Source organism: Chrysochloris asiatica, unplaced genomic scaffold, assembly GCF_000296735.1.
Source record: "Chrysochloris asiatica unplaced genomic scaffold, ChrAsi1.0 scaffold00125, whole genome shotgun sequence".
Taxonomy (NCBI): Eukaryota; Metazoa; Chordata; class Mammalia; order Afrosoricida; family Chrysochloridae; genus Chrysochloris; species Chrysochloris asiatica.
Window position 1 is genome coordinate 7440541 of NW_006408643.1, and position 22509 is coordinate 7463049.

General features: G+C 49.8%; 1 protein-coding gene across 1 annotated transcript in view; it reads right to left on the reverse strand.

Annotated features, from left to right (window-relative positions):
* Positions 1–22509, reverse strand: part of TMPRSS9 (transmembrane protease, serine 9) — a 68467-nt gene that overhangs the window by 540 nt on the left and 45418 nt on the right. Inside the window, exons 6-14 of the mRNA XM_006869057.1 lie at positions 19247–19383; positions 15000–15312; positions 14107–14281; positions 12815–13086; positions 7076–7212; positions 5782–6151; positions 1164–1335; positions 486–751; positions 233–369 (exon numbers count right to left, since the gene is read on the reverse strand). Of these exons, the coding sequence (XP_006869119.1) occupies positions 233–369; positions 486–751; positions 1164–1335; positions 5782–6151; positions 7076–7212; positions 12815–13086; positions 14107–14281; positions 15000–15312; positions 19247–19383 (1979 nt within the window). The remainder of the gene's footprint in view (positions 1–232; positions 370–485; positions 752–1163; positions 1336–5781; positions 6152–7075; positions 7213–12814; positions 13087–14106; positions 14282–14999; positions 15313–19246; positions 19384–22509) is intronic.

A 22509-nucleotide genomic window follows, 5' to 3' on the forward strand; every position in this document is an offset into this window, starting at 1 on the left:
ACCCCAGAGTGCGTGGGGTGGGGACTGCCCAATAAACAGTGGTGGCCAGTAATCTTCCCAGACGGGAAGGGGCTCTGCTTGGTTCAAAGGCTGCACTTAGAGCGGCAGGGCCTTGAGTCCGGTCGACTGGTGGGCATTGGAGGGACGGGGCTGTGCGAGGCCTTGGTACTAAGTGAGCACACATGGTGTGGGCGGGCAGCTGTGTGCCAGGGTGGCGGGGCACGGAGCTTACCGAACAGCTATCCACACCACCCTGCGGGAAGCCGGCACACAGCATACGGCTGCTGATCTGCACCGGGTAGAAGCGGCGGCACGTCTGTTCGCTCAAGAGTCTCACGGCTGCCTTCTGCAGCTGCCGCGCCATCGCGCCTGTGAGCGACACGGGGCAGGTGGGGCCACGGAGACACCCTCCAGAGATCCAGCATCATTCCCGCGAGTCCTGGGCTGGGGCTCCCCTGGGTCTGACCTCCCCGATCCCTGCCTACCTCCCTCGCGTACGGAGCCCCAGCCGGTGATGACACAGTGCGCTCCTGCGGGAGGCCGGGGCGCAGGCTCAGGCAGGCAGATGGGCCGCACCAAGCGACTGTGGCGCACGGGCCCAGCGAGTTCCAGCAGCGCCACATCGTAGTCGAGCGTGTAGAGGTTGTAGAAGGGGTGTTTGTAGATGCGTGCCACACGCTCCAGCTGCCCGTCCGCGCCGCCCAGGAAAGGCGTGCCCAGGAAAGCCGCCCACTGCTTGGGGTCCCCGTAGCTGCGGGTACAGCGTAGGCGTCACATTGACCTGTCCCACCGGGCAGTGTCCCCCAGGCCTTTGCTCTAAGCACTGGACTCTGCTCGACTTCGGGATGCTCTTTGGTGCACTGGGGCTAAAAAGGGAATTCATACACGCCTCCTCCCTAGACCCTTGGTCAGATCCACCCCATTAAGTGTCCTGCCGGGAAGGGGCCCTTGGTGGGGGGTCGGGGTGTGATGACGTCTCACCAGGGACCCTTTGGAGGCTGGAACCAACTCGGAGGGACTTTGCAGCATCTGATCCATGCCCGCCTCCCGCCCCCTCGTCCCCGGACTTGATGGGAGCCATGGAATTGGATCCGGTCCCCCGTCCCAGTGTGGTCTAGGGGCTGTGGGGACCTGGGGCAGCGGGAGGGGAAGGGCGGGCTTACACGTCGAAGCAGTGTGCCGCCGACAGCAGCCACTTCTCGCCCACCAGCACGGCGCCGCAGCGGTGTTCCCGGCGCCGGAGCCACAGGCTCACCTGCCACGGCCACTCGCCGCGGCCCGCCGCACTGCCGCCCACGATCCGAGTCAGTGCCGCCGCCGGCGCCAGGCCGCAGTCTGCAGGAGGGAGGGAGGGAGGGAGCCGGGAGGTGGGCGGGCGCCTCCTCGGCGCAGGAAGCCCCCGGGAGCTGGGTCTGCCACTCGCTCCTACAAACCAGCGTTTCCGGGCTTCTTTCAAATCACATTAGAAGTTGTATTGGGCTGTTGACTTCAACATCGGAGGTTCAAACCCAGTAGCCTCTCCGCGGGAGAACGTGAGACTGCTCCCATAAAGATTTACAGTTCCAGAAACCCTATTGGGCGATTCTACTCTGTCTTAGGAATCCTGGTGTGGCGCTGGGGGTTAAGGCGCCAGACTGCAAGGTCGGCGGTTCAAACTCATCAGCTGCTCCTGGGAAACCCTATACAAGCTCGCTATGGGTCGGAACTGAACAACTCTGTCTTAGTCAGAATCGACTGGACAGCAGGGGGTTTTGTTTCTTAGAAGTAACTGGGACTGGGCCGCCTCCTCTCCATCCCAGACCCAGGCAGGGTCAAGGTTCTTTCCCACAGTCACCATGTCCTCCAGGCCTCTGGACTGCGCCTTTGCCCAAACCACTACCCATGCCTGGGAGGCCCCTGGCCGGGTTCCAGTCAGTCTCTCCAAGGCCCTTTCAGGATGCAGCATCCTGCCTTTGGAGCTGCTTTCAGACTGCGAGCCCCACCGAAGATCTGCCACCACAAAGTGTCCTCTTAGAACACAGTTTATGGAGAGAAGGATCAGGCAGTTTTAAAGGGCATTGCAGTGACCACCTTCATCATTCTTCAGGGCACCCACGTTGTTGTTGTTAAGTGCCGTCAAGTCGATTCCAACCCATAGTGACCCTGTATAGAGTTTCCAAGGAGCAGCTGGTGAGCTTGAACCGCCGACCTTGCAGTTCAAATGACTCTGCAGTCTGACACATTAGCCCACAGCACCACACCAGGACTCCGGGCTCCCAGGTTCCCATTCAATAATCTCTTCTGGAATGGGTCCCCTTCTCCCACCCTCATTCCTAACCCCCAATTCTACCTGCCGTGTTGCTCCAGTCTCAATATATAAAGGTTGGCAGGTATTATGGGTTCAACTGTGTCTCCCCAATATCTGTGTTGTAAATCCTAGCCCCTATAGTCCATCTTGGGGTACTGGTGTGGTACTGTGTAAACACTGGACTGCTAGCCACAAGGTCAGTGGTTCAAACCCACCAGCTGCTCCTTGGAAATCCTATACAGGGTCGCTCTGAGCTGGAACCAAGTCGATGGCACTTAGCAACAAGAAGACTAGGTAACCAGTGAGGGCCCATGGGAATCCAATGGACACCATAGCCCGTCTCTCTAGAAAAGTCCACCTTCGCCCTGAACCCAGCCTCCCATTGCAGGGGTCTTTCTACACTGCTTTGTGACCCCCAAGTTAAGAACTCCCTGATCAAAGTTGTTGTTGTTGTTAAATGTCATTGAGAGGATTCCGACCCATAGCGGCCCTGTATAGGGTTTCCAAGGAGCAGCTGGTGGGCTTGAACCACCGACCTTGCAGTTCATTAGCCACAGTGCCACACCAGGACTCCCCCTGATCAAAAGAGGGGTATAATGGAGAACCGAATTTCACATTTTCATGAAATCCAGACTTTATGGAACCCTGGAAGCTGGATGAGCCCCTGAAACCGTTGCACTGCGATCGTCTTTAAACCTTAAACCAAAGCTATCCCCAAACTCTTTTTACACCAGACAATGTTGTTGTTGTTATGTGCCGTGGAGTTGGTTCCGACTCAGAGCGACCCTGTACAGGGTTTCTGAGGCTGTGAATCTTCACGGGAGCAGAAAGCCTCATCTTTCTCCCACGGAACAGCTGATAGTTTCGAACTGCTGACCTTGCGGTTCGCAGCCCGATTGTAATCTCTACGCTACCAGAGCTCCTTACACCAGACAATAGTTTGGTTTGATTAGTAAAGGGCTTCTGCCTTGAGCATTGTGCTCTTGTAAGAGCTGCCTACAGGCAGATCTTTGAGCTACTGCAGGTTCGATTCCAAACCGTTGCAATACAGTGACTATTGCAGTAAATACTGAGTGACAGGAATTTGTTTGGCTTCCAGTACATATAAAAGTTAAGCTGTAGTCTATAGTAAGAGAGCAACAGCGTTCTAAACGGTCGGGAGAAGGACAGCCAGAATGCTTTCAGAAGCCAAGATGTCTCTCATACTTCAGACCAGTCCCTGGAGAAGGACATCATACTTGGTAAAGTGGAGGGTCAGCGAAAAAGAGGAAGACCCCAATGAGATGGATTGGCATAGTGGCAGCAGCATTGGGCTCAAACTTTACTATAATTGTGAGGCTGGCACAGGACTGGGAAGAGTTTTGTTCTGTTGTGTGTAGGGTTGCTGTGTGCCAGAACCGAGCTCTGGTAACGTCGTAGTGGTTACGAATCGGGCTGTGAACCGCAAGGTCAGCAGTCTGAAACTCCCAGCTGCTCTGCGGGAGAAAGATGAGGCTTTCTGCTCCCATAAAGATTTACAGCCTTGGAAACCCTTTACAGGGTCACTATGTGTCAGAACTGACTCCACAGCACTTAACAACAACAACAACAACCAAGCATTAATGGAAAATTTTGAAATATGGTGAGAATGATCACAATGTGACTTAGAGACACCAAGTGAGCACATACTTTTGGGAAACAGTGTCTATGTACTTGCTGGACACAGGGTTGCCACAGACCTTGAATTTGGTTTAAGAAAATGAACATTTACACACAGTATTTGGGAGGTGCAATAAACGAGTGTGTGGGGTCCAATTCACATCAGTAACACGAAAGGTCAGATTGGAAACTGACCTTACAGATTTCCACAAGTTCATTATTGAAAAGAAAACAAAAAAACACCCAAGCCGTAACTCTGTTAAAAAAGTAACAATCAGCCCAGAATCAGAAAGTAACTCCCCAGGGTGGGAGGATTTTGAGATAACACCAGCTACAATGTGCACAGATGTAGTATCCCACCCACAGACAGAGTGTATGAAAAGATGTCCATCTCGCCCCTGGTTACTGCTTTCTGACTCAGTGACAAATGACTTCACTGGTATCAGAGACCCTCAGAAATGTGGTTAGTAGAAACCATCCAAAATTGAATTCAATTCTTCTTATGCCTGGGTGGTGCAAATAGTGAACGTGGTTCGGGTCCACCCAGAGGCACTGCAGAAGAAAGGCCTGGCCACTTCCAAAATATCACAGACATTGAAAACCCTATGGGGCACAAATGTACTCTGACACGCATGGGGTCGCCGTGACTTGGGGGTCCACTTGAAGCCAACTGTTTTCATTTGGCTGTCTTTTGCCGGACAGAACTGAATCACAAAGATGCCTCTTGGTGTTGATTCCAAGTATAGCCTTTCAGACAAGGGGTTTCGGGACCCCCCACATCCTACATCTCTCTTATCTTGGTGGTTTCCAGGGAACAGCATTTGACCTGCATCTCAGTCCAGACCCGATGCTGACCCCTTATGTTTAGTTTGGCTTTGCTTTGAGCCTATTGAAACCCCACTTCGTTTAAATCCCACCTTATTGTTACGGGTGTCAGCAAAAAGAAACATTGCCCACCAGCCCTGCTCCTTCCCCAAGATCTGATTGTGGCATGGACCATCGAGATCCACAGGGTATTTGTTAGCAACTTTGGAAAGTTGATCACCAGACCTTTCTTCCTAATCTTAATCAGGAAGCTGTTTAGTATCATGGCATCATGCAAGCCTCTACTGACAGGTGGGAAGGTTAGGTGGCTGTGTGTGAGGTATATTGGCCAGGAACTGAAGCCGGGTCTCCCATACAGAAGGCCTGAGCCCCCACTGCCCACCAGCATCGTAGACAGGGCTGCTGGGCTGTGGGTGTTGGGTGATCTTAAAAACATGTTCACATGACTCCCAATTACCAGCACACTTGACTGGACTTCAGCCAGTTGCCTGAGTTCAGCCCACAGGTCCACAGGTAAGCCTTTCACACCCGTAACCAGAGCCGATGGATCTGCTGACCCCTGGCCTCTGCCTCTTCCCTTCTTTATTATCTTATCTTCTTTTCATGCTTAACTAAAAAAAAAGTTGTCACTGAATCGATCCCAGCTTATGGCGGTCCCACGTGTATCAGAGAACAATGTCCCACAGGGTTTCAGCGGCGGATTGTTGAGAAACATCTCCAACCCTTTCTTCCAGCTGCCAACTTTCAGGTGAACTTGGATCGCTCAGGGACCCCTTGACGTCTTGCTGTTACTTGTGTCTTGACCATCATATCGATTCCTACAACCTTCCCCCCAAGAACCCCCAAACTGTCTCCAGCTTGGGGCAGTGCGTGACACCCAGTGGGGGCCTCTATAAGTCACCCCACAAGGAGACCCCTGCCCACACAGGCTTTCCCATGCCCCCACTGAGCTGCCTTAAGTGGGAGAAGACTGGGTTGCAGGGTGGGGCACTGATGGGTTCCCCCCACACGTCACCCCAAATCCACCGTACCTGAGAGCTGGGGTGGGGTGCTGGTCTCCAGGGTGTTTGGCGGTGATGTCTGCCTCGTGGTGGCGGTGCTCGGGACAGGGACAGTGGTGTTGGTGGACTGGGGTGTGGTGGTGACGACATCCGGGATTGTGAAGCCAGCAGTTGTCTTCAGGGGGTGGCTTGAGGTGGTGGAGATTCTCGTGGTCGAAGGGGGAGCCGTGGGGAGAGGTTCAGAAGACATGGTCTCCAGAATCCAGCCCTTGAGCCTGGTGACCCGTGTGTACACACCTGGCTTCTTGGCCTGGGCACAACCAATCCCCCAGCTCACGATACCCGCCAGGTAGAAGACGCCAGGGGTCTCCTCACAGGCCAGGGGCCCCCCGGAGTCACCCTGAAAAGCAAGGAAGGAGGGCTGGTTGGCCACCCCTAAACCCCTCTTGTTTTTTTTTGCTTTCAAGTTTTTTTAAAAAATGCAAAAAACTCAAAAGGAAAAATTCATCATCATGAGTGTTCATACTACCTAAAATTAACCACCATTCATCATCGCCTTGTATGGCTCTGTAGGATAAGCATTGGACTGCCAACCACAAGGTTGGTGGTTCAAACCCACCAGCTGCTCATTAGGGTCTCTATGAGTTGAACGGCATTTCAACGACTCAACAGCATCCCACCAGTGATGCATTCATGGTGTGGCGCTGTAGGATCCGCACTGGATTGTGAACCACAAGGTGGGCGGTTCAAACCCAGCAGCCAGTCCTCGGGAACTATGAGTAGGAACCTACTGAACAGCAGGTAGCAGCAACCTGAGTAGGAACTTAACAATATCACCACCAGGGGGCAGTGGTGGGGCGGTGGTAGAATTCTTGGCCTCCATATGGGAGAGGTAGCAACATGAGTAGGAACTTAACAACATCACCACCAGGGGGCAGTGGTGGGGCAGTGGTAGAATTCTTAGCCTCCATGTGGGAGAGGTAGCAACATGAGTAGGAACTTAACTACATCACCACCAGGGGGCAGTGGTGGGGCGGTGGTAGAATTCTTGGCCTCCATGTGGGAGATTCAGGTTCAATCCCGGGCCAACCCATTTCATACATGGCCATCACCGCTTTGTCAGTGGAACCTCACGTGTTGCTGGGGTGCCTAACAGCTCTCATCAGAGCTTCAGACTAGGAGGCACTAGGAAGAAAGGCCTGGTGATCTACTTCCAAAACTCAGCTCAGTTCTGTCGTGTGTGGGGTCCTCCTGAATAGGGCTGGCCTGAGAACAGCTCTAACAACAAAACCAGCAACACACGCCTGCCCCATGGGAAGCCCACCTGGCAGGAATCGACTTTGCCTTCGAGAAAGCCGGCACAGATCATCCGGTCTGTGAGGGAAAAGTTGTAGAGGACGCTGCACGTCTTCTGGTCTATGATGCCAACCGAGGCTTTCTGTAGAACGTCGGGCTTGGTGGCTACAAGTGATAGGAGACCCTCAACATACTGCTTACAGAGGGGCCGTTCATACCAAGTGGGACTCTGCAAACAACCCTGGGAGCCAGATAGAGAGATGGGGCTCCGAGAGTTGTAGGCACTGGTGCAAGGTCACGCATGAGTCCCTGCCCCGAGCCCACCCTGAGGTCCTGCCCTGCCCCACGAGGGAGGCAGCTGCAGCACACAGGATGTCTTGTAGGTGGGACAGTCACTCAGAGGTTGTCACCAAGTCCACCCTACTCCTGGCGACCCCATGCGTGTCAGAGGGGCCTTTCTATTTTTCATGGTTTTATATGCTCTTTAATTGTCTGAAGTTTTCATTGCAATTTAGGTTGAAGTTGTCAGAGCAAGTTGCTTTTCTAGTCAGTAATTCATGGATTCTTGATGTGGCACGGTAGGATCAACACTAGAGTGCAAACCACAAGATCAGTGGTTCAAACCCACCAGCTGCTCCTTGGAAACCCTGTACAGGGTCACTATAAATCAGAACACACTTAATAGTACTTAACAACAGCAACAGATGATACCGAAACGGCTACAATCATACATTTACAGAGAACTTCCAGAGGTACAAGATGGATTCAGAAGAGGCCGTGGAACGAGAGATATCATTGCTGATGTCTGATGGATCTTGGCTGAAAGCAGAGAATATCAGAAAGATGTTTACCTGTGCTTTATTGACTATGCAAAGGCTTTCGACTGTGTGGATCATGACAAGCTATGGACAACATTGAGAAGTATGAGTATTCCAGAACACTTAATTGTGCTCATGAGGAATCTGTACCTGGACCAAGAGGCAGTTGTTCAAACAGAACATGGAAACACTGAATGGTTTAAAATTAAAAAAACATGTGCAATAAGGTTGTATTCTTTTACTATACTTATTCAACCTGTATGCTGAGCAAATAATCTGAGAAGCAGGGTTCTATGAAGAAAAACGTGGCATCAGGATTGGAGGAAGACTCATTAACAACCTGCGATATGTAGATGATACAACCTTGCTTGTTGAAAGTGAAGAGGACTTAAAATATTTACTAATGAAGATCAATGAGCACAGCTCTTGGTATGGATTGCATCTCAATGCAAAGAAAACAAAAATCCTCACCACTGGACCAATAAACAACATCCTTATCAATGGAGAAAAGATTGAAGTTGTCAAGGACTTCATTCTTCTTGGATCAACTATCAACACTTGTGGAAGCAGCAGTCAAGAGATCAGACGACGTATTGCACTGGGCAAATCTGCTGCACAGGAACTTTTTAAAGTATTGAAGAGCAAAGATGTCAGCTTGAGGACTAAGGTGAGCCTGACCCAAGCCATGGTGTTTTCAATAACCTCATATGCATGTGAAAGCTGGACAGTGAATAAGGAAGACCATAGAAGAATTGATGCTTTTGAATTACGGTGTTGGAGGAGAATATTGAAAAGTGCCATGGGCTGCCAAAAGAACCAACAGATCTGTGTTGGAAGAAGTGCAGCCAGGGTGCTCCTTGGAGGCCAGGATGACCAAACTTAGTCTCTCATTCTTTGGACATATTGTCAGGAGGGACCAGTCACTGGAGAAGGATATCATGTTTGGTAAGGTGGAGGGTCAGAGAAAACGAGGAAGACCTCCAGCGAGATGGATTGGCAAGCCTCAAGTGTGGCAACAATTGTGAGGTTGGCCCAGGACTGGACGGTGTTTCGTTCTGTTGTACGTAGGGTTGCTATGAGTTGGTATTGACTTGATGACACCTAACAACAACAACAACAACAACAACAACAACAACAATCCATAAACAGTTTGTTTCCTGACATTGTCTGCCAGTCCCTCCATGCCACATACTCTTCCCTTCAGCTCTCCTGCCCCTGTTTGTCTCCTGAGTTCTGTTTTGGGGCAAATGCTACCCTTTTGGTCTCGTGTAGTTGGTTGGAGCATGTTCCTCGTTAGTGTTACTATTCACGTTATAAGTGTGTTTGACTGATGGGTGAGTCCCGGGGTGGGTTCAGCTCTCAGGGAGTCTGACTCCATTGGATCAGTAAGACTTTTTTTTTTTTTTTTTTTTTTTAAGGTTTTTATTGTGGATTGAGTGAAAGTTTTCAGGGCACATCATCGGTTTCACATTCAAACATTCATATACCTTGTTTCATTACATTGATTATAATCCCCTCCATATACCATCAGTTAACAGAGTTTCTCTCTATCCTCTTTAGCTTTTTTGGGCGGGGGGAAACTTTGCCTTTTTGGAATTTACAGTCTCGGCTTTTAGGGAAGGTTTTTACATTTATCTGTGGGTATCCAGGGCTCATGTATGGAATTACTAATGGACCAGTAAGACTCTTAATATGACTTTTAACTTTGCTCTACTTTTCCCTTTTCTATCCAGGATCCTATTGTAATCCGGATTAAAGTGTTTGGTAGCGGTAGCCGGCACCATCTTGTTCTTCTGGTCTCAGGAGTGTGGAGGCTGGGTTTGTGTGTTCCATTAGTCTTTGGACTCCTTGTCTCCTAGCAACTTTGGTTATCTTTCATCTTCTTTGCTCTGGAACTATAGTTTATGGCAGATGGCTGCTCTTCCTGTGCTTTCTGGTCACTGAGTTTTGGGGCACAGATTTCCAGAACTTTCTTCTAAGGTGCATCTGAGTGGACTCCAGCCTTCCAGTTAGCAGCCGAGTATGTTCATTGTTTGCATCACTGGGAGCTCCACTCTGAGGGTTAGAAGGCGCATTAACGTTTGGGAGTTCCTGCGTGGCACAGTACAAGAAGTGCTCCGACCTCTGCATAAAAGGGCCACAGAGGAAATGCTTTCCCCTTTCCGGGCCCCACAGTCTGGTGGAAACTCTGCACACCTGCCGTCATAACGCGAAGGCAGATGTTGTGTCGGTGCGTCCATCTCTGTGCGCTGTTGGCTCATCCCATCAGAACAAACCGCGGTCCCTCAGCCCAAGGAGCCCATTGGCACCTGCCTCAAAATGCCAGCAGACAGTCTTTGAAAAAGTGTCTAAAGAAGCAGATGTTTAATCCCTCAGAGCCTGCCTGTTTAGGAGACCCTGCAACACAGTGCCTCCATCTGCTCATCCCCGATGAGACACAGCCCTGTAGGTGGTGGCTGTTAGGGGCCATCGAGTCGGCACCAATTCCTAGCGACCCTGTGCGCAAAGCAGGAAACACTGCCTGGCCCTGAGCCAACCTCAGAATTGTTGTTACACCCGAGCCTGTGCCAATTCATCTCACTGGGGGTCTCCCTCTTGTTCTCCTACCCTCCACTTTACCAAACACAGTATCCTTCCCTAAGGATTGGTCCCTCCGGATTATATGTCTGAAATATGAGAGACGAAGTCTGGCCATCCTGGCTTCCAAGGAGCACTCTGGCTGTACTTCTTCCAACAGATGGTTTGTTTTTTTTTGGCAGTCCACATTCTCCTCCCCAAAAGCCCTGTAGGTACAAGGACCCTAGGGTGCCACTAGAAGCCCTGGTGGTACAAAGGTTAAGCACTCAGCTGCTAACTAAAAGGTCGGTTGTTCAAATCCACTCAGTGGCTCTGAGGGAGAATCTACTCCCGTCAGGATGAATCTATTACCATTGAGTTGGTGGTGATGTACAGGACAGAATGGAACTGCTCATTGGGGTTTCCAAGGCTGTAAATCATTACAGACGCAGACTCATCTTTGTCCAATGGAGTGGCTGCTGGGTTTGAACTACTGACCTTGCAGTTAGCAGCCCAGCGCTTAACCCCAGGGTTCCTTTTGAATGGAATTATACCCATCAATATACAAGGGGGCTTCAAAGAGCGTGGAATCACAGACTTTTTGAAGCCTCCTCCTATGTAGGTGTGACAGAGGGCAGCATTTATGTGTTCTTCAAATACAACCACAAATAGAGCAGAGCACGTATTGATACTAGGGGTCTTCGAGTCGGTTCCAACTTGTAGCAACACTATGCACAAGAAAACGAAACAATGCCCGGCTATGCACCATTCTCAAAGTTCTTACGTTACACAGATGTGTTGGTTCTTCTGGAAGTCCATGGTACTTTCAATATTCTCCCCCAACACCATAACTCAAATGCATCAATTCTTCTATGGTCTTCCTTATTCACTGTCCAGTTTTCACAAGCATACGAGGTTACTGGAAATTCTATGGCTTGGATTAGGTGCACCTCAGTCCTCAAGCTGACATCTTTGCCCTTGAACACTTTAAAGAGGTTTTCTGCAGCAAATTTGTCTAATGCAATACATCGTCACTTGATTTCCTGACGGCTGCTCCCAGGAGAGAAGCAACAGTGGCCTGGAACGTAACAACATTTGTAAGGACGAGACACAGAACCTAGCAATGTTTTGTTGTGTTGTGCATAAGATCACTATAAATTAGAGTTGACTCGATGGCCCCTAACAACTACAACAAGCTTCCAGGAGTGTTGATTGTGGATCCAAGCAAAAAGATGGAGAGCATTTTACAAAATGAGGTAGAACATACAGGGGGTACAGTTATGAAGTGCTCTTAGCCATAACCAAGCACCTCGAAGGAATAAGTCTTGGGGAAACAAAGGTCAAGTGACATCGCCAAGTCTTCAACGACAATGTTCTATAAGGATATAAGGTGAGTAGTAACTGGGGTCTTAAAAACTTGCGGGGGGCCATTGAAGGTATAGCCATTGGTCTCGTCCCATCCATGGAAAGATGAGTGAAGAAAATCAAAGATATGGAAGCAATGAATCCAAAGGAATAAAGGACCACATGAACCCCAGCTTCTTTGACCCTGAGGCCAAAACAACTAGCCACTGCCAACTGCTCTGCAAGTGATCCCATTAGAGGGCTCCAGATAGTGAGGGAGAAAACGTGGAAGAAAAATCAAAATCAGGTTTACCGGTGGGATAGAAACTGATGGGAGGGAACCCCCTAGGCTATGGGGAGGGGGGCAAGGTTAGTCACCCCTCAGGCCTGAAATTGAACTCACCCTCGTGAATGAACTTTCAACCAAAGGACAGGCCTTTCAGGGGCACAGGAACCCCCGGGAGATGTGTAGGCCATAAGACAGCCAATCCTGCGAGACCAGAAGAGCAGCTTTTGCCCCTGAGAGGAAGCTCAGAAGTCAGGAAGGGACCAGAAGGAAGGAGGAATGGAAACAGGAAACCCAGGGGGGAAGTGGGAAGCATGCTCTTCCGCTGTGGGGACTGCAATCCATGTTGTGAAAACAAAATGTGGATGAATTGTTGAAAGGAAATGAATTTGTTCTGTAAACTTCAACCGAAGACACGATAAAAAGTAAAATAAATCAACAAAAACATCAAACAGGTTGAAGACTGAATTTGGTCTGAGGACCTTAGTTTGCAACTCCTGTGTCACTGTAGGGTAAGCACTTGCCTATTAACCACACGGCCGATGGTTCAAAGCCACCAGCTGCTCCTTGGAAACCCTCTACAGGGTTGATGTGAGTCAAAACTGACTCTACAGCATTTAACAACAATAGCAAGTGTAGGGGCTAGGACTGGGAAGTTGGGTGCAGTCAGGTGGGTGAGAGATGACGCCAACCCCTCACGTAGGAGGACACATTCCCCCAGACCTCCCTCCATCCAACCATCCCTGCCCCAAGCGGGTCTCACCATTTCCTTCCTGGGTGTTGCCCCATCCGGAGATCATGCACTTGCGACCCACAGGGAACTTGTGGATGGCCAGGGGCAGACAGATGGGCTGCACGTACTTGTTGAAGAACAGGGGGCTGGCCAGCTCCAGCAAGGCCACATCGAAGTCCAGGGTGCTCGCGTGGTACAGTGGGTGCAACACCACTCGCTTCAGGTCCACCTTCACGGGACTCCCGCCCACGCCCATGAGGGACGCTGTGCCCAGGTGGGCCCGCACGTACTCCACTCTGGTACTGCAGAGACAGGGTCTCAGGCGCCCTTCCCCACCTGCACCCCGTCCTCAGAGGGGCTCAGGCTCTACCATCCAGAGGAAATTGGCCCTATAGCATCTAAGAACCTACAGCTTACAGCAGATCAAAGATAAAGGCCTGTTGGCCAAGCCAGAGTCCTCAGGGGGTGCAAATGGGAAACAGATTCACTCGGCTGCTAACTGGAAGACTGGAGATTCCAGTCCACTCAGAGGTGCGACCGAAGAAAGGCCTGGCAAACTACTTCTGAAAACTCAGCCATTAGAAACTCCCTGGAGCACAGTCCTACTCTGACACTCACAGGGTTGCCGTGAGTTGGGGTCGACGCCATAGCACATGGGTATCTCCCCCAACTGCCATCGAGTGGGTTCCAATGCACAGCAACCCTGTGTGGGATTTCCGAGGCTGTAAATCTGTATGTTAGCTGCTGGTGTGTTTGAACTGTTGACCTTGCAGTTAGCAGACCCATGATGTGCCAGGGCTCTTCAACATTGGTATCCAAGGATGGTTCTAAGGCTCGGCGGGGGTGGGTGGGCGGGGAGAGGAGTTCCTCTTCTTCTCCTTTGTTGTGGTATTATGATTATTAATTATTGTTGTTATTGGCTGCCACTGAAGCGAGCCCTGACTCCTGGTGACCCCAGGCTTAACAGCATGAAACGCTACTCAGTTCTGAACCATCCCCATTTTTCAGTACATATTGCCAGACCTTTCTTCCTGGTCTTAGTCTGAAAGCTCTATTGAAGCCTGTTCAGCATCCCAGCGGCACAGCAGCCTCCAGGGAGAGATGGGTAGGGCCTGCACATGAGGCACAACGGCCGGGAATGGACCCCAGGGTCTAACCAGTCTACATGACAACTCTGCCCAGGAACCATCACGCCTCCTAGCTACTTCTCTCTAGCAACGGCAACTGTGGTTTGCAATTGGATCGTGAACCCAGAACATGAGTTAGGTGGGGGACTTAGGGTGGGGAAGCTGGGTGGCCCTCAGGGTGGGACACAGTCTTACTGGTTGAAGCAGTGGGCCGCGGACAGCAGCCAGCGGTCACCCACCACGGTGGCTCCACAGAAGTGTCGGGAACCTTCCTTCAGGCTGACCTGCCAAGGCACCTCCCCAGAGACGGCTCCCAAGCCACCCACGATCCGGATCGGCTTCTCTAAGACAGGCCTGGCCCCACACTCAGCTGAGAACAAGAGGGGAGGGCGGGGGAGTATAGCTGTTCAGAGTGTGAGCAACCAGGACAGAGGATGTGCACCCTACCAGCCCATTTCACAGAGGGACAAACAGAGGCATTAGGGCGGCCTGGGGTCTCCCAGCAACAGGCCATCACAGAGAAGGAAGTCGGCGAACAACCCCACCCACTTTCCTCAATGGGTCTCCACGGGACGGAGACCAGAGCTGCTTCTGAGATCCCTGAGGAAACGGATAAATACAGGATGCTTCTGATGGGATAAGGCTGAGCACTCGGCTGCTAACCAAAGACTGGCAGTTTGATGGCAGTTCCCCATGGGAGAAAGATCTGGTGATTTGCTCCCATAAAGATTAGTCAGTCGGGCTCTTTCTTCAATCCTGACTCACACTAGCCCCATGAGACAGAATAGAATTGTCCCGAGGTATCTTTACAGAGCAAATCACCAGGACTTTCCTCACTCTGAGCCCCTGGTGGGTTCAAACCGCAGAGCAGCTGAATGCTTAACAAGTGTACCATTGCGACTTGCAGAATATATTAAAATTTTAAAATAAAAACAGGATGTGCAGTTGGTCCATGCCTGTGCACATGACAGGCATCACTAATCAACTGTCAACCTCCTTCCCACAGAGTTATCCAGAAAGCCAGTACCAATCAATCTCATACAGCACAGGTGATGACACCTACAGCTTCCAATCTCCTTGGAAAATACCTTGTGCCTTGGAGGTGGTGAACGGGCCCAGGAGCACTGTGCTGGGAGTTAGCGTGGGTCTGGCAGGGGTGTCAACCATGAGGCTCTCAGGGCTGGTGGGCTGGGCACTGCTGGGGGTGGTGGGAGCAGGAGCCATGGTGGGGGCCAGGGGTGTGGTGGCCATGGTCTCGAGGATCCAGTCACGAAGCCTTGTCACTCGGGAGTAGACACCTGGCCGCCGGGCTTCCGCACAACCAATCCCCCAGCTCACAATGCCCGCCAAGAAGAACCTTCCGGAAGGCTCCTCACAGACCAGGGGGCCTCCTGAGTCACCCTAGGAAACAAAGGCAGGTGTTTACCATGGGCTGAGTCTCCCCCCGGGGCAGCCAGTTCAGCCTAGGGCAGCAGTGTTGGGCTGGGGCTGGGAACCCTCTCTGTTGACAAGTTCATGGAGCAAATCTGGGTGGAGAATCCCCTTCTCAGAGCCTCAGTCTTATCTTCTGTAAAAACATGAGGGGGAATCAAAAAGTCCTGTTATCTGTGCAGAAGAAAGAAGAGCGGTGAGAATCGAAGAGGCTTCGAATCAGTAAGTCCAGTGGACTAATTAATACAACATGTGACCATCAGTCTCCCTGGCTCTGAGACCAGAAGAAGTAGATGGTGCCCGGCTTCCAGTACCAACTGCTCTGAAAGGAATCACATTAGCAGGTCCCGGATGGAGCGGTAGAATGTATGGAGCAAAACTCAAAATTATTATTATTTTTTTTAAAAAAGACCAGGTTTACTGGTCAGAGACAGGAGGAACCTGAGACTGTGGCCCTCAAGCACCCTTCAGGTCTGGAAAGGAACTCACCCATGTGGCCCCATCTTCCGCCAAGCAGTAGGTAGGTTTATAGTGGGGATAAAAACACTAGTTGTTAGTGAGGTCTGCTCACCATTCAAAATCAAAAGGGCCACATTTTCTAAGGACAAAGGTGGGAAGGGTTGGGAAGGTGGGGGGAATGGAAAGAGGAAGCTCAGAGAGGAAGCGGGAGAACTGTTGTTACATGGGGGAGACGGTAATCACTGAGATGAAATGAAGTGGACGACTTGTTGAATGTAAAACTGATGGTCTTGTCTGTAAACCTTCACTCAATTCATAATAAAAAGTTAAAACAAAAAAAAGTATTTCTCCTAGGGTTCTAGTTCATGCATGCAGGGTTGGCCCCAATCAAGACGTGCATGTTTCTGCAATCAGTGGAGGGCAGCAGCCGAGTTCTCGTGGTAATACTCTAGGGTTAGTCTCAGTAGGATGCCTTCAAAACACAAAGATCTAACCCAAACAGAGGTTTCTGAGGCAATCGGGTGGACCAGTTCAATTCAAGACCGAGAGGTCAGCTCAGAACGTTATGACGACATTTTGTGGGGGATTCTAAAGCGACCATCTTGATGCTATTGTTGTTAAATCCCATCGAATTGGTTCCGATCCATAGCAACCCTGTATAGGGTTTCCAAGGTGAGCTTCAACCTCCAACCTTGCAATTCAAACGGATTTGCAGTGTGGCGCATGAACCCACAGCGCCACACCAGGATTCCATCTATTTTTAAAGGATACAGGACTATTATGAAGGTTTATTAGGTAGAAGTTTTAAGGAAATTGAGGATGCACTGATGAGACAAAGGCCAGGAAAGTTGCACCACCTGCCTGTTCTTCGAGGGTACTAAATAAGGGCTAGCCTATGAGAATTTCACTGGGAAACCTCATCTCATCCACCCTACAGTCCTAATCTTTCCCCTTCATTCTTCCTTTTGTTCCCCAAACTCCAAGAACACTGGAAAGGAAGATGATTTGAGTACCTGAGGGTGGCAAACTGCCATTTGGACGTGGTGTAAATCAAGGAGCGCAGAGTTTTGGGGGGGAGAAGGTGGGGTGGGTCATTCGTTGTTAAGTTCCGTTGAGTCAGTTCTGACTCATAGCGATCCTGCATAGGGTTTCCAAGGAGTGGCTGGTGAGTGTGAACTACCACCTTTCGGTTCAAACCGACTTTGTGGGCCAGTGCTTATCCTACAGCGCCACACCAGGCCTAGAAGGTTGTTGTTGTGAAGTGCCGTCAAGTTGGTTCCAACCCATAGTCACCTTGTATAGGGTTTCTGAGGAGCAGAAGGTGAGCTTGAACTGCCGACCTTGTAGTTCAAACGGCTTTGCAGTCTGGCGCATTACCCCACAGCGCCACACCAGGACTCCCTAGAAGGATTATTGTTGTTGTTAGGTGCCATTGAGTCGGTACTGACTCATAGCAACCCTACTACACACAGCAGAACGAAACACTACCCGATCCTGGGCCAACCTCACTACTGTTGCCACACTTGAGTCCATCGATGTTGCCACTTGGCCAATCCATCTCGTTGGGGGTCTTCCTCTTTTTCTCTGACCCTCCACCTTACCAAACATGATATCCTTCTGTTGATGTTGCTATTATGTGCCATGGACTCGGTTCCGACTCATAGCGACCCTGTACAGGGTTTCCGTGGCTGTAAATCTTTATGTGAGCAGAAAGCCTCATCTTTCTCTTGAGGAACAGCTGGTAGTTTCAAACTGCTGACCTGCGTTCGCAGCCCGATTCGTAACCACTACGCTACCAGAGCTCCTTGATATCCTTCTAGAGAGATGGAAATGCCACATTCAAAAATGTACAGACCTAGATGGGGGATATGTCAAGAAGCAGCAGCTTCAGATTTAGATATTTTTGTTTAATTAAAGGTTTCTATGACTCAGTAAGGAGTTCTGGTACCATCGTGGTTATGAATCGGGCTGCTAACCTAAAGGTCGGCAGTTTGAAACTACCAGCTGCTCCGTGCTAGAAAGATGAAACTTTCTGCTCCCATAAAGATTTGCAGCCTCGGAAACCCTGTGCAGGGTCACTATGAGTTGGAACCGACTCCACGGCACATAACAACAACAACATGACTCAGTAAGTGTATCTTTCTACTTACCCTCACAAAGCAGGACTATGGACCAATTGAGGCTGAAGACCCTGGTCCTAATTTTTCTCTTCAAACCTTGAATCAAAACTCTCCCTTGAAGTCACCTTTAAGCTAAGTAACAGTTAAGCCCAAAGAGGAAAGATGGTCACCCTGGAGCACTGAGCTACTTTAAAGGAAAAAATCTGTGAAGACCCAAAGTGTCAGCAGCTATTTCAAAGCTCCAATTAGAAAGATGTGGTTCAAGCTCACCAGCCACTCCTGGGAAACTCTAAACAAAGTCGCTGTGGGTCGGAACCGACTCGATGACATTTAGCAATAACAAAAAGACTTCTTTCAGGGCACCCTGGCCCTGGAACTGCGAGTCATTGGCAAGCACAGGGATTGCCTTTGAGCATCGTGGGTTACCTGGGTCACTGTAAATAAAGAAAACAGCACAGCCATTGTTGGGTTTTTCTAAAACCATCACCCTATGCCCGTCTGCCAACATGTACTGTGTTGGTATGTCTGTTGCTGGAATGCTGGAAGCTATGCCACCAGGATTTCAAACACCAGCAGGGATCACCCATGGTGGACAGGTTTTCAGTGGAACTTCCAGACTAAGAGAGACTAGGAAGAAAGACCTGGCGATCAACTTCTGGAAATCAAGTAATGAAACATACAGATCACAACAGAACATTGCCTGGTATAGTGTTGGAAGGTGAGCCCCCTTAGGGGGGAAGGCACTCAGAATACCCAGAAAGGTAAAGATGGTACAAGTTCAGGCAGTGTTTAATTCTCTTGTACGTAGGTCTCGACTCAACGGCAACTCTCAATAACTACCAGATCATCATGGTCCGTTGAAAAACAGAGCAAATCAGTTCCTGTGCCCAGTTTGGTATACCCCCACTGCCCCAATTCCTTTAGAAGTAACCACAACCCATTTGTGTGTGTTTTCTGGGGGAGGGGACTGAACTTCCTTTTGAGAGGAGTAAGGAATGAAACAAACTGGAATGGTTCCCAAACCCCTTTCTGATTTAGAACATACTTATTTTGCTATAGAATATTCCATTTTTTCCCTTTCTTTCTAGAAGATTCTAGACCATTATTTTTCTTTGTTTTCTTTCTTCCTTTTTAAACCCTTCTAAATGTGGGCTAATGCATCAGACTGCAAAGTCAGTGGTTCAAGCTCATCAGCTGCTCCTTGGAAACCCTATACTAGGTTGCTATGGGTCGGAACTGACTCCACGGCACTTCACAACAACAACAACAAAGCAGTACGGTCTTGACTTAGTCACAGGCTCATTCAGCGGGTTCCCAGGACTCACCTGGCAGGAGTCCACTTTGCCGTCCAGGTAGCCAGCGCATACCATCCTGTCTGTGAGCGAGTGACCGTAAAGACTGATACACAAGGCTTGGTCCAACAGCTCCACGGTTGCTTTCTGTAGCACCTCCGGCTTGACCACTGCCCGGGTTGGGGAGAAACAAGGCAGAGAGGCTCTGGGACTCCAGGCAGCTAACCCGAGCTGGGGGCTGAAAAATGTCTCCATGAACCTCAGTTTCCCCAGCTGCAAACAGGGCTGCTAGCAGTACTTAGCTCAGAGACTAGTAAACAAATAAACAAACAAACAAACCAGGTACGTGGAATCGACTCTGACTCTGACTCGTGCATCAGAGTAGAACAGTGCTCACGCAAAGGGCTTTTAGCGGCTGAGTTTTCAGAAGCAGACTTTTCTTGCGCGGCATCTCTGGGTGAATTCAAACCGCTGGCCTTTGGGTCAGCAGTTGAATCCATTCACTGTTTGTACCACCTTGAGTCTCTCCAAATGCCCCCTGCTAACACTCTCCACTTAGCTTGTTGTTGTTATGTGCCGTGGAGCCGGTTCCGACTCATAGCGACCCTGCACAGGGTTTCTGAGGCTGTAAATCTTTACGGGAGCAGAAAGCCTCATCTTTCTCCCACGGAACAGCTGGTAGTTTCGAACTGCTGACCTTGAGGTTCACAGCCCGATTCGTAACCACTACGCTACCAGAGGTCCTACTTAGACAGCTAAGAGGTGAGGCGTCAAATGCAGCTGGCCAACCCTGGGCTCCTAGCTCCCCTCCCAAATCAGTTCCGTGCTTGCAGTTGCTCTGGTTCCAAACCTCAGAGCCAGCCTCACATCCATGCTCTCTGACTGCACATCGACAACACCCAAAATACATCCAGAATCAGCCAGCACCACATCTAAGCCAGAGGCAGCCCGTGTCATCCCAGCTGTCTCTTAGCTGGCTGTCCCCTTCCGCTGTCCAGCATCAAATTACCCAGTAAGCATGGGTTGGTTTGTGCTTACTCACTCATCTGTAGTGAACAGTTTCACATTTTCCCCACCACATCAGAACTTATACTCCTAAATGTGACTGGCATTTGTATCTCTCCAAAGCCCACAGCACCTTCCTACAAAATCAAAACCTCTTTTCCAATTTATAATCCCTGACAGGGCTGGTGGACCCAGCCAGCAAGGTAAGCATAGACTGACCTGTGTTTACTTACTAATCTCTGCTGGGCGGTTTCTCCCCACCACTGTTCACTACAAATGAGTACGCACTTGCAAGCCATTCTTACCTTGCTTATTGGTTACTCCCTTGGTAATTATATACTCTACCCCTCCTCTGCTGAATGAAGTCTTGTCTTAACCAGGCAGGCAGTGTGAGGCTTGTTCAAACTGTTCAATCAGATTGTACCATCCTTCTCAAACTCACCTTTGGGTTCAGCGTAAAAAACCAATTCTGCATGGCACCACTTTGCTCCCTCTCTAGGCTCATCAACAAGCCTCTGGGGTCTCCCTGCTACTCTTCTCACCCACCAACCATGCTCTGACCTCAGAACCTTTGCGTATGCTGTTCCCTCTGCCTGGAATGCTTGTCCTTGTACAATTCATATGGCTGGCTCCTTCATCACCTTTCACAGGCCCCCTCTGACCTCCCAATTCAAAACTTCTTCACCTCCCCATCCCCATTCCTGCATTATTTTCTCCCCATTGTTTTCTTGTGGGTTATATTAATTATGATTATTTTAGCCAATGTGTTATTTAGCTTCAAGGTGAACTGGGATTCAATTTGGTTCAAGGTTTGAAGAGTGTCTCAGGGCGATGGTTTTGGGGAGGCCTCCAGTCTCAACTGTTCCACTAAGAATGTTTCCATATGTTTGTTTTAGGAATTTAAGGTTCCGTTCCACATTTCTCTTCCATTCTATTGGGGTCCGTCTATAGTGGTCAGCAGCGGTAGTGGGCACCATCTAGTTCTTCTACCCCGCAACCTCTTGTTAATGATCTCTCTCTCCCTACCATCCGCTAGCCACTAGCCACACATTGGTATTTTCACATTTTAATTAAATGAAATTAAATTGAAAACATGGTTTCTCAGGCATGCAGACCTCATTTCACATGCTCAGGAACCACGGGGGGCTGGTGTCTTCTATATTGGACAAGGCTGAATAGCACATCCCCATGATTCCAGAGTGGCCTAGTGGACCACAGTGTTCCAGAACCTTCTAGAGTTACAAGTCACCTGGAACTGCCTAAGTGGAGATTTTTAAGGACAATAAAATCTGCCAATCCCTTCCTCTGCAGGAAGCTGTCATGAAAGCAATGGTCTGGACTGAGTTCCACGTGGGTTGGGGTTTCTGTCTGTTTTGTTTGCTGTCTAGGCCCTGGAACCATGAACGGTCCACTAGAGTTGCTTTAGTATTTATTGATGGAATTTAGCATAATAATAGCTTTCAACAGCAATCAATCATTAATCAACAGTGGCGCTTAGAAAGTTCTCCCTAATTAGATCCTTGTAGCTAATGTATCAGTGTGTGTGATCGTTGCGGTTTTGTGACTATTTGAAGGAGCCAGGATTCTCTGTGGTTTGACAGTTGACAGCTTCCCCTCATGATGAGATCGAATATGACGTAATCAACTCTATGGTGATTGGTTATGAGCAGCCAATCAATTGAAAGGAAGTTTCCTGGGGATGTGGCCTGCTTCCAATGTATTAGACACTAAGGCAAGACTTGCTTGCTGGGTCTGAATCTTGCATCTGCTCATCCTTTGACCTCTGGTTCTTTGTCCTTGAGCCAGTGGCCGGCTCCATTACCTATAGCCTGGAAGGCCTCAGCTGCCTGCCTGTAATAGGTTTTGTGTTCTCCATCAAGTTTCCAAGGTGGTGACCTTTTGGAAGCAGATCACCAGATCTTTCTCCCAAGGTGCCTCTGTGCATGTTCTAACCTCCAACCATTTAGTTAGTAGTGGAGCACGTCATTGTCTACACCACACAAGGCCTGCTTCCCCAGGGCTTAACCAAAAATAAAAAACAAAACCCACCACCACCAAGTGGATTCTGACTCACAGTGACCTATAGGACAGGTAGAACTGCCCCATAGGGTTTCCGAGGCGGTCAACTTTGGGGAAGCAGACTGCTGGGTTAAAACTGCTGACCTCTTCCTTAGCTGCCCAGCACGTTAACCCCACACTCAGCACATGGAACTAATTTAGTGTTTTGTTTTTTTTGCTTGCCTAGGGACTAGGCTCTGGTAGCGTAGTGGTTATAAATCGGGCTGCGGGCC